This window comes from Triticum urartu, chromosome 4A (genome assembly GCF_056163025.1).
Source record: "Triticum urartu cultivar PI428250 chromosome 4A, HENAU_Tu73, whole genome shotgun sequence".
Taxonomy (NCBI): domain Eukaryota; kingdom Viridiplantae; phylum Streptophyta; class Magnoliopsida; order Poales; family Poaceae; genus Triticum; species Triticum urartu.
The window spans coordinates 532,810,374-532,819,539 of NC_141876.1; the positions used below are offsets into that span (position 1 = coordinate 532,810,374).

Sequence of the window (9,166 nt, forward strand, 5' to 3'; positions counted from 1 at the left end):
CACACTACACTGTGCAACGCCTCACAGATAGGCGCTACACGCCTGGCCAGTGTTGCACCCCAAACCGCCTAAAAATTGCTAAGTGATTGTGTAGAGCCTAAGAGCTAGGCGCTGTACTGTATAGTGTGGCGCCTAGCTCTCAGGCGCTGCACTAGTGGTTGCACTACAAAATGAAGCAACCACTAGTGCAACGCCTAGAAGCTAGGCGCTACACTGTATAGTGTGGCGCCTAGCTCTCAGGCGCTGCACACTGACTTAGTAATTTTCGGATCACACGGGTGCGACGCTGGCCAGGCGTGTAGCGCCTATCTGTGAGGCGTTGCATAGTGTAGTGTGGCGCCTTAGTGTCGGGCGTCACACAAAAAGGTCAACCGCGTGAAATAGTTTCACAGGCAGTTCATTCTGTGATTTGATTTCCTCTATAGGTCAAATTTGTCAATTTTGCCTACGGTCTCCTGTTTCCCCCCTGCTCTTTTCGGTTAGTCGCATCACTCCATCAAGGGGTCTGCCGGATTCCACTCCGTCAGCCATCCCCCTCAAAAAATGGGTCTGACGGATTCCACTCGGTCAGCCATTAAGCTTCATGCACTAGCCAACACAATCAAAAGTCCAAACTGATGGACAAGGCTAGACAATCAACATATACACTTCAACACCCCCTCTCACGTGTGACGCAGATAGACTTAAAGGTATCGCTCAAGAGGCCCATACATGGACAAAAGGGAGCAGCAACAATTTTTGGATAAACTGCTCAAGACCTTAGGCTCCCATGTTGCTCAAGGCCAGGACTTGAACTCAAGACCTTAGGCTCTAATACCAAAGTTACTCATAGGGGGAATCCACGAGACTCGCCTCCGCGTCGTCTCCCGCGAGGCGGCCGGAGGCCAACCCCATCCCTCGCTGCCGCTCCCTCCTCCCCCCTCCTCCTCCCTCGCCGCCGCCCAAGGGCGTGGCCGGGCGAAGCCCGGTTGCTGCCGGCGGCGGCGGGACCCCCCTTTGTCTCCCCGCTCGGGCGTTTCTGGCGCGGGCCGGAGCCCCGGGCCGGGTCGTGGAGCTGCGGCTGGGCTCCATGGTGGCGCGGCGGGCTGGGGCGGCTCCCTGTCGTCCCTCCCTCCCCCCGCGGCGGGAGGCTAGGCGGGTGGCGCGCCCCTGCGCGGCCAGATCTGGCTCATGGCGGCGCGGGCTGCGGGCGACGCGGGCTGCCGGTGGCCTCCTCTGCCGTGGCCGCGGCAGGTGGTGGTGGCACCGCGGCAGATGGTGGTGGTGGTGCGGGCTGGAGGTCGGAGTCGGCGGCCGCGGCGGCTTTTCCAAATCTGGCTCATGGCGGTGCGGGCTGCGGGCGGCGCGGGCTGCCGGTGGCCTCCTCTGCCGTGGCCGCGGCAGGTGGTGGTGGCACCGCGGCAGATGGTGGTGGTGGTGCGGGCTGGAGGTCGGAGTCGGCGGCCGCGGCGGCTTTTCCAGATCTGGCCTCTCGGCGGCGCGGGCCGCGACGGCTAGGGCTGCGGCCGGCGGCCCTGGCCGAGGCCCCCTCGGCTGGTTGGGGTGGCAGCGCAGTGGCAGTGGTTCCGGTGGTGCGTGCCCGACGGCTCCGGCGCTTGGAGCTCGCCGGGCGACGCGGATGGGCAGCTGCCACGTGTGGCTGCTGCTCCGGCCGTGGGCGGCGGCATGGGCAGGTCTCGGTGGCCTTCCGTTGTCGTGGCGGCTTCACGGTGGCTCGATGGCTCTATCCGCGGCAACAGCCGGCTCCTCCGGTGTCGGTTTGTCTGCGTTCGGACCGTCTCGTCCTTCACCCCATCTCCTCATCGCTCGAACGCTACTTCCATCAAAGGGCTGGCCCTCTCCCAGCTGCGGTCCACCGCTCGTCTCGCGCCCGTTGCTGTAGGACAGAGCTCGTCTCGCGCACGATGCAGCTGGACCGAGCTCGTCTCGCGCACGATGCAGCAGGACTGACCTCGTCCCCCTCTCGTCGCTGCAGGACCGAGCTCATCTCGCGCTTGGGGCAGCAGGATGGGTCGGTGGATGCCAGTTCTGGCCGACCTATTGGGTCTCGACGCTGGGGGTCGCCCAGGGGCGTGAAAGGTGGGACCTTTCCGCTCGTCTCTTTCATTGGGGTGTGGCGGGTCACGGGTTAGGTGGTGTCGAGGTCTTGGATGCTGGGGCGGCGACCCTGGTGGTGGTGGTTGCGCGGTGCTCTTGGACAAAGCCCGTGCCTTGATGCTGCCCGGTCATCATGGTCGTGTGGGCGGCGTGGTTGCCGGGGTGTGGCGTTCGGTGGCGGTGATTGTTGGCCGAGGTGAAAACCTGCTCTATCTTCGGACGGACCGGCGGCGACGAAGATCGCTCCCTTCTTGAAGGCGTCGTCGCGGCTCTCATTGCCCGTCATGCGGCTCGGGGGGAAACTCTAATCCTTGGATCGGGCGGTGGCGGCGCTCCGGCGTCGTATCCTTCCTGAAGGCGCCGCCTTGGAGCACATGGTTCATCATATGTAGCTTCATATCTTCGGGGCGGTAGTGCTAGGAGTGGTGTTGTTACGCTCAGCGCCTATGTATCATGTCTTGGGTGTGTGCGTGTGTTACGGTGGCGTGGCGTGCCGTTGTACTGGATGCTTGTGGTTTGGTGCTTTATATATAAAGCGGGGCGAAAGCCTTTTTCGGTAATACCATGTAAAACTTCATGCACTAGCCTACCATTTACCACCTCAAGTATGCTGGTGTTGGTGTTGGTTTAGCCCAATCCTAAAGGGGAAGCCTGCTAATCCACAAATACAATTATACAACAGCAACGGATATACAATATAGACCTCTCCCCCGGAGCTAATACAAATAGGCAGCCGTACAGGTTGTACACTGGGGAGCAGCTTTCTCCCAATATTATCTATCCATTCCCGTTCATCTTCTTCATCATGGAGATGAAATGACTAACACTCTTTCTCATGAGCTCTTTGAGACTGATGAGCGAAGGCGGGAATACAGCGTGGTGTTCCTCAGGATCAGGTAGATGATGAACGCGAGGTAAACAGCCAGCACGACGCACAAGCTTGAACGAACGACTGCGCCCCGCACTTCGTTGGTGTAGAAGGACAGGATGAGGTATCCGTTGATGAGCATCAGAAAGATTGTAACGATCCAACTTATCACCTAAACAAGAGCACAAATTTAAGTTAGCATAGCAAACGAGGGACGGACATTGCTACCATTTCTACAACGTTACATTATCACCACCCGCCAAAAACATTATATCTTCATGATCTTTTTGCTCATATGAATACAATTTCATTATCAAACATATAATTGCAGACTAATTAAACAGAAAAAACTGGTCAAAAATCTGCCGAAGTTGGAAAATATTGAATGGATACAGCTGTAGGTGCTTAAGTAAATTCGGGATCCGAAATTAAGGGCTCTTTGCTCGGTAATTACGGGATTAAAAGGTTTTTAGTCCTTTCAGACGAATTACACAATCTTATGCAGTGACACGACCAACAACTCATACAGCAGCAAATGTAACACTTGAAGAACTAGTTAAGTTCACTGCTAGCATGAAAGCTATAAATTTTATGAATAACAGAAAGTCAAAGCAAACTTACTTTGGTGATAGGACCAACCACGAATGACCCCATGAGCTGCTCACTCGAAACAAGGGTGATGAGAGGAATTAGTGCAAATGGAATCTGAATGGACTGAAGAACATTGAGCGACTCATTCAGAACGTCCATGGTAGGATCTTCAGTATCAAAAAATAAAGCCACAATCATAGTCGGAATAATGGCAAAGCTTCGAGTAATCACTGCTCGTAACCACTTCTTCAATCGAAGATTAAGGAAACCTCCCATGACAAATTGGCCTGCATATGTGCCAGTGATCGTGCTGCTCTGTCCAGACGCTAACAACCCGATAGCCCAGATATAGAGGACAGGAAACAGGGCAGTTCCATATTTCTCCTGTAAGTACTGGCCAGCATTCTCAAGACCTATGTTATCAGCTTTGTCGGATCCATAAAATCCTTTAGCGAATACCGTTGTAACGCAGATGTTAATAAAGAAAGAGACGATGAGAGCAAGAATCGACTCAATGTTGTAATAGTACACTGCTTCTTGAACACGGGATTTCTTTTTTGTGTCAATCTTCCTGGACTGCACTAGCGCTGAGTGCAAGAAAACATTATGGGGCATGATGATGCAGCCCACAATTCCAACCGCCTGTTTGATGGTCTTTGAGCTTAGCTTTGGAACCACCAAACCTAATTATGAAAAATACTGAATAAATTCTTCTACGTCTCAAGAGTGCATTAGAAACAAAAGCATCTGCCAACATATCAGACAGAGAATTACCGATCAGAAGCTCCTTTCCACTAGGCTTCGTTTCACCAAACATGATCGCAAATGATATAGCCATGGTTGCAATCAAGACGCCGAAAAACGCTTCCAATTTTCTCACACCATAGTTCTCCAGGAATAGAAAGATGAAGCTGGCATGAAAAACATGTCATATGAGCCAAAGTATAGCAATACATATCAGTTCTGCCGAAAAGTTCTTCACCATAAAAGGAAAGAGGCAGTTGGTGGTACATAAACAAAGCTGATGTCAAAATCAGACAAGGATTGAAGAACACCACCATATAGCAGACAAAGGATAAACAGAAACTTTTGTCTAATCATTATCCACCCCTAAATTTTTGGCAGGACTCCTCCAAACAATTATTTGATCATTTTTTGTTCCTTCCATTGCTATCAATCTCACCATCCAAAAAATCCCAAAACATTGTGGCAGTTAGTGATTCAGAATAAGCAGTAGTGGAATTGTACGGATAATAGACAAGAACACATGTCCATATTTTAATCTCTTTAACAACTACAAGTCTCTGACCAAAGAGAAACATAACAGAAGGTACTAAACCGACCAATAAACATGCAGTGCCGCCTGAGCCACACAAAATTATACTGATAATTATTAAGAGAGTGAAGCCACATCTGGAACAAAAGGTCACAAACATTCTGCAACCCTCGGACATGGTGAAGTTGTGATATCGACAAAGCTAACAGAACTCCTTTGTCTGCATGTTTCTCTAGCCCAGACTGTTTTTGTTTTTGTGCCGATGTTACAAAAAAAAAAGAGCAACCAAAGCGTGCAAACAACAACAGCTTCGTTCGATTAGCACGGAGCAGGGAAGCCCCTCTAGCCCAAAAATGCTTTTATATTTGTGTGGCAATTTTCAGCCACCAGATGAGGACTGCCCCAAAAGTTAGTACTATGAACCGCTGTGCAGCAAACCAACAAGAGGAAGCAAACAAGGAGCAGTCACACTCGGGATCGATTCCCTGCAAGCACAGCACACCAAAAACACGCTGGATGTATTGTTTATTACCCAACAAACAAGATGGAGCTGATCAACTGAACGAATCCAAAGACAAGCACGAGAAAAGGGAAAGAAATGGAAGCAGAGTCAGTTTACGCGAAGAAACGCATCGAATCTTCAGATGCCATCGCTGCGCAGATTTTTACTACCTACCAGAGAAAGGAACACCTGAACCAACTTATTCGCGAGCTCTAGTCTCGGCTCGATTTGCAACCAACCAACAAACTAGAGGCCGCCAAAATCTTATGCAGTTTGAGTTGGGTGCCAAGAGGAAAAGAACAGAGATGGGGACCGTGAATTAATTCTGGTCGCGAGCAGGAGCAGGAGCTGGAGCAGGGAAGCAAACTGACCAGTCGAAGGCGGTGATGACGACGCCGCCCCAGAGCGGCACGATGCCCCCGGAGAGGATCTTGATGGCAATCGCGCTGCCGATGACCTCCTGTATGTCGGCGCCGACGAGCGCGAGCTCCGTCATGACCCAGAGCGCGCGCGTGGCCCAGGGCGGGTACTCCTCGCGGCAGAGCTCGGCGAGGTGCTTCCCGGTGACGACCCCGAGGCGCGCGGAGAGCAGCTGAACGAGCGCGCCCATGACCGTGGCCCAGAGCAGCAGCCAGAGGAGCTGGTACCCGGCGGCGGCGCCCGCCTGCAGGTCCCCCTCGAGGTTGCCCGGGTCGAGGAAGCCGATGCACATGAGGAAGCCGGGTCCCGTGAAGCGCCAGAGCTTCCGCCAGGAGAAGGTCGGGCGAGCGCGCGCGGCGCCGGGCTCGCCGTCGTCGTCGGGCTCCGAGTCGGAGATGGAGATGGAGACCTTGTCGTCCGAGTCGTACGCGCGCTCCTCGTACTCGTCGTGCGAGGAGGAGGCGCCCCCACCCCCGCCCCCGCCGGGGAGCAGGCTCTCGGCGAGGTCGCGGGACGCCATGGGAGCGCAGGAGGATGCGTGCGCGAGCGGGGAGTGGGTTGGACGGGCGAGTGAGTTGGGAGATGGGAGTTCCTCTGACTCCTTCGTGAAACCAGGACTGGTTTCTGTCAGAACGAATTTATAGCTCCATTTCCTAATCCAAACATTTTTTTCTTTAATATAAACCCAACATTAACTGCCTTTTTCGACGTCCGGCATCAATCAAATCATAAAAATAAAATGGAAATTGTGTGTTTTACTCCAAGAAGAAGAAAGATCTACTGTATTTATCTCCTCCTTTTGAATGAAACTCTGGAAAATCCAGAAGAACCGCCATGGAGATGGAGTAGTTGCTTCAAGCAACGCGTCGGAGAAAATCGCACCGTATATTTTGGTGTGGAGTGCTTTAGTTTGTTTGTGGACACGATGCACGGCGGTTGTGCGTAACAGAATGTGGCATCGACTAAACAATCATCCCAGAGGGACAGTTTTATCTTTTTTTTTTTCAGTTTGAGATCAGGTTGAGTCATCGGTCGAGCTTAACTCAAGAGTCGTGCACGAACTTACCTTTACCACTTGATTACAACGGGAAGACTCTTCTCCCAATGGACGTAGCTTAGATTATGATGGAAGCAGTCCATCAGAATTTAAGTTCTCACATTTTTTAATTTATTTTAGTCTTTTTAGTGATGTTTGTTCGGTGAAAGAAGAAGTCTTGTCGACTAAGATGTGTCATAAGGGTAAAATCTAGGTATATGCGTTTATAGAGGTGAGCCTACATGCATGTATATGAGCATTTATGATTGTCCTCTGAGCAGACTTTTCTTCCATTTTTCTCTTTCAGAAGTGCATTTTTTTTAGGAAGTACTCCTTCAGTCGTTAACTTTCTCTTTGGTGGAAGCCACTAACCTTAGCTTGCTTCATGTGCTAACAACCAGTGAAGCACACTAGTTATGTTAGGGCATCTTCAAGGAGGACCCGCCAACCTTCCGTAACCGTTCGGATCATGCTGTCTGGACCGCCTAAGCCATTCAACGTAGTTCTGTATCAGTCTGTGCGGTGGTCCAGACGTGATTTCTCCTGCAAAGTGGAGACAAACGTGTGGAGGTTTGCGGGAGTCCAGACCGATGCCAAGCCCGCTTCTGACCGTCCTAGCCTGTCAAAAACCCCTCCCACCTCCCCCACGCGCTCCCGCCCGACGCCAGCTGCTCGCGTCCATGCCGCTGTAGAGCACGCCGCTCAACATTGAAGACGCTTCAGGGCGGATGCGGCCTCTCACTGCCTCCGCCATTGAAGCGACCTGCCGATCGAGGGCGCAGACCGCGAACACCGCCGTAGGATATGTTTAGGGGCGGGTCTTTTTTTGTTATAAATATTTGAAATGTAATTAAATCCATCGTGTTTGTATGAAATTCGGCCGTGTTTGCATGAATTTCATCCAGTATGTTGAAAAAGAGTTTGAAATATATGCGGCTAGCGTTGGATGTCGGCCTCCCGCCTCCGTGTACGTGGACTGGTCCCCCACTGTACGTGAACATATGCGGGAGAAAATTTGCGGGTTGCTGTTGGAGATGCCCTTATATGAAGTGTTTGGTGGAAGGCTATATTTAAAAAAAGTTTATAGAGACAGACATTTGAGATATAGTGTTGGACTAGCAAGATGCCCGTGCGTTGCACGGAACATGAAGATGCATTTGTATGAGTAGTTTATTTTGTGGGAGAAAAGGATGAACGAGGGATGGCCTTATCTGCAAATGTGAAGAGGAGTGCGGGTAAATTGTCATAGCCTCCTTCCTATCCGTTAGATAAATATCGGACGACCTATATTACAGGATGGCAAGCACACCATCATCACCAACTCTACTTTTTATATAGTGTTGGATATCCGTGTCCATGAGTTGGATTTAGGGACGACGTCGGAGATACCCTTGCCACTTTTAGGTTTCTTTTCACGAGGGTGCATTGAAGGAAATATGCCCTAGACGCAATAATAAAGTTGTTATTTATATTTCCTTATATCATGATAAATGTTTATTATTCATGCTAGAATTGTATTAACCGGAAACTTGATACATGTGTGAATACACAGACAAACAGAGTGTCACTAGTATGCTTCTACTTGACTAGCTCGTTAAACAAAGATGGTTAAGTTTCCTAGCCATGGACAAAAAGTTATCATTTAATAAACGGGATCACATATTAGAGAATGATGTGATTGACTTGACACATCCGTTAGCTTAGCACGATGATCGTTTAGTTTACTGCTATTGCTTTATCCATAACTTATACATGTTCCTATGACTATGAGATTATGCGACTCCCGAATACCGAAGGAACACTTAGTGTGCTATCAAACGTCACAACGTAACTGGGTGACTATAAAGATGCTCTACAGGTGTCTCCGATGGTGTTTGTTGAGTTGGCATAGATCGAGATTAGGATTTGTCACTCCGTGTATCTGAGAGGTATCTCTGGGCCCTCTCGGTAATGCACATCACTATAAGACTTGCAAGCAATGTGACTAATGAGTTAGTTACGGGATGTAGCATTACGGAACGAGTAAAGAGACTTACCAGTAACGATATTGAACTAAGTATGATGATACCGACAATCAAATCTCGGGCAAGTAACATACTGATGACAAAGGGAACAACGTATGTTGTTAGGCGGTTTGACCGGTAAAGATCTTCGTAGAATATGTAGGAACCAATATGAGCATCCAGGTTCCGCTATTGGTTATTGAGCGGAGATGAGTCTCGGTCATGTCTACATAGTTCTCGAACCCGTAAGGTCCGCACGCTTAACGTTCGGTGACGATCGGTATTATGAGTTTATGTGTTTTCATGTACTAAAGGTTGTTAGGAGTCCCGGATGTGATCACGGGGATGACGAGGAGTCTCGAATGGTCGAGGC

General features: G+C 50.6%; 1 protein-coding gene across 1 annotated transcript; it reads right to left on the reverse strand.

The window, feature by feature from the left end:
* Positions 1 to 2,752: 2,752 nt before the first annotated feature.
* Positions 2,753 to 6,385, reverse strand: LOC125552548 (metal transporter Nramp2). The gene is made up of 4 exons (XM_048716149.2): positions 5,706 to 6,385; positions 4,331 to 4,467; positions 3,587 to 4,239; positions 2,753 to 3,137 (listed from the first exon to the last, which is right to left on the reverse strand). The coding sequence occupies exons 1-4, from the start codon at positions 6,272 to 6,274 to the stop codon at positions 2,931 to 2,933; spliced, it is 1,566 nt and encodes a 521-aa protein (XP_048572106.1). The 5' UTR covers positions 6,275 to 6,385; the 3' UTR covers positions 2,753 to 2,930.
* Between the last annotated feature and the right edge of the window lie 2,781 nt (positions 6,386 to 9,166).

Bases quoted from the DNA above. Each gene is read 5' to 3' on its own strand.
- LOC125552548 (XM_048716149.2), bottom strand. From the start codon at position 6,274: ATGGCGTCCCGCGACCTCGCCGAGAGCCTGCTCCCCGGCGGGGGCGGG. The intron at 4,468-5,705 runs GTCAGTTTGCTT...TTTTCATGCCAG, and splicing joins GTCATCACCGCCTTCGACTG to CTTCATCTTTCTATTCCTGG. The intron at 3,138-3,586 runs GTAAGTTTGCTT...GCTCTTGTTTAG, and splicing joins TGGTTGGTCCTATCACCAAA to GTGATAAGTTGGATCGTTAC.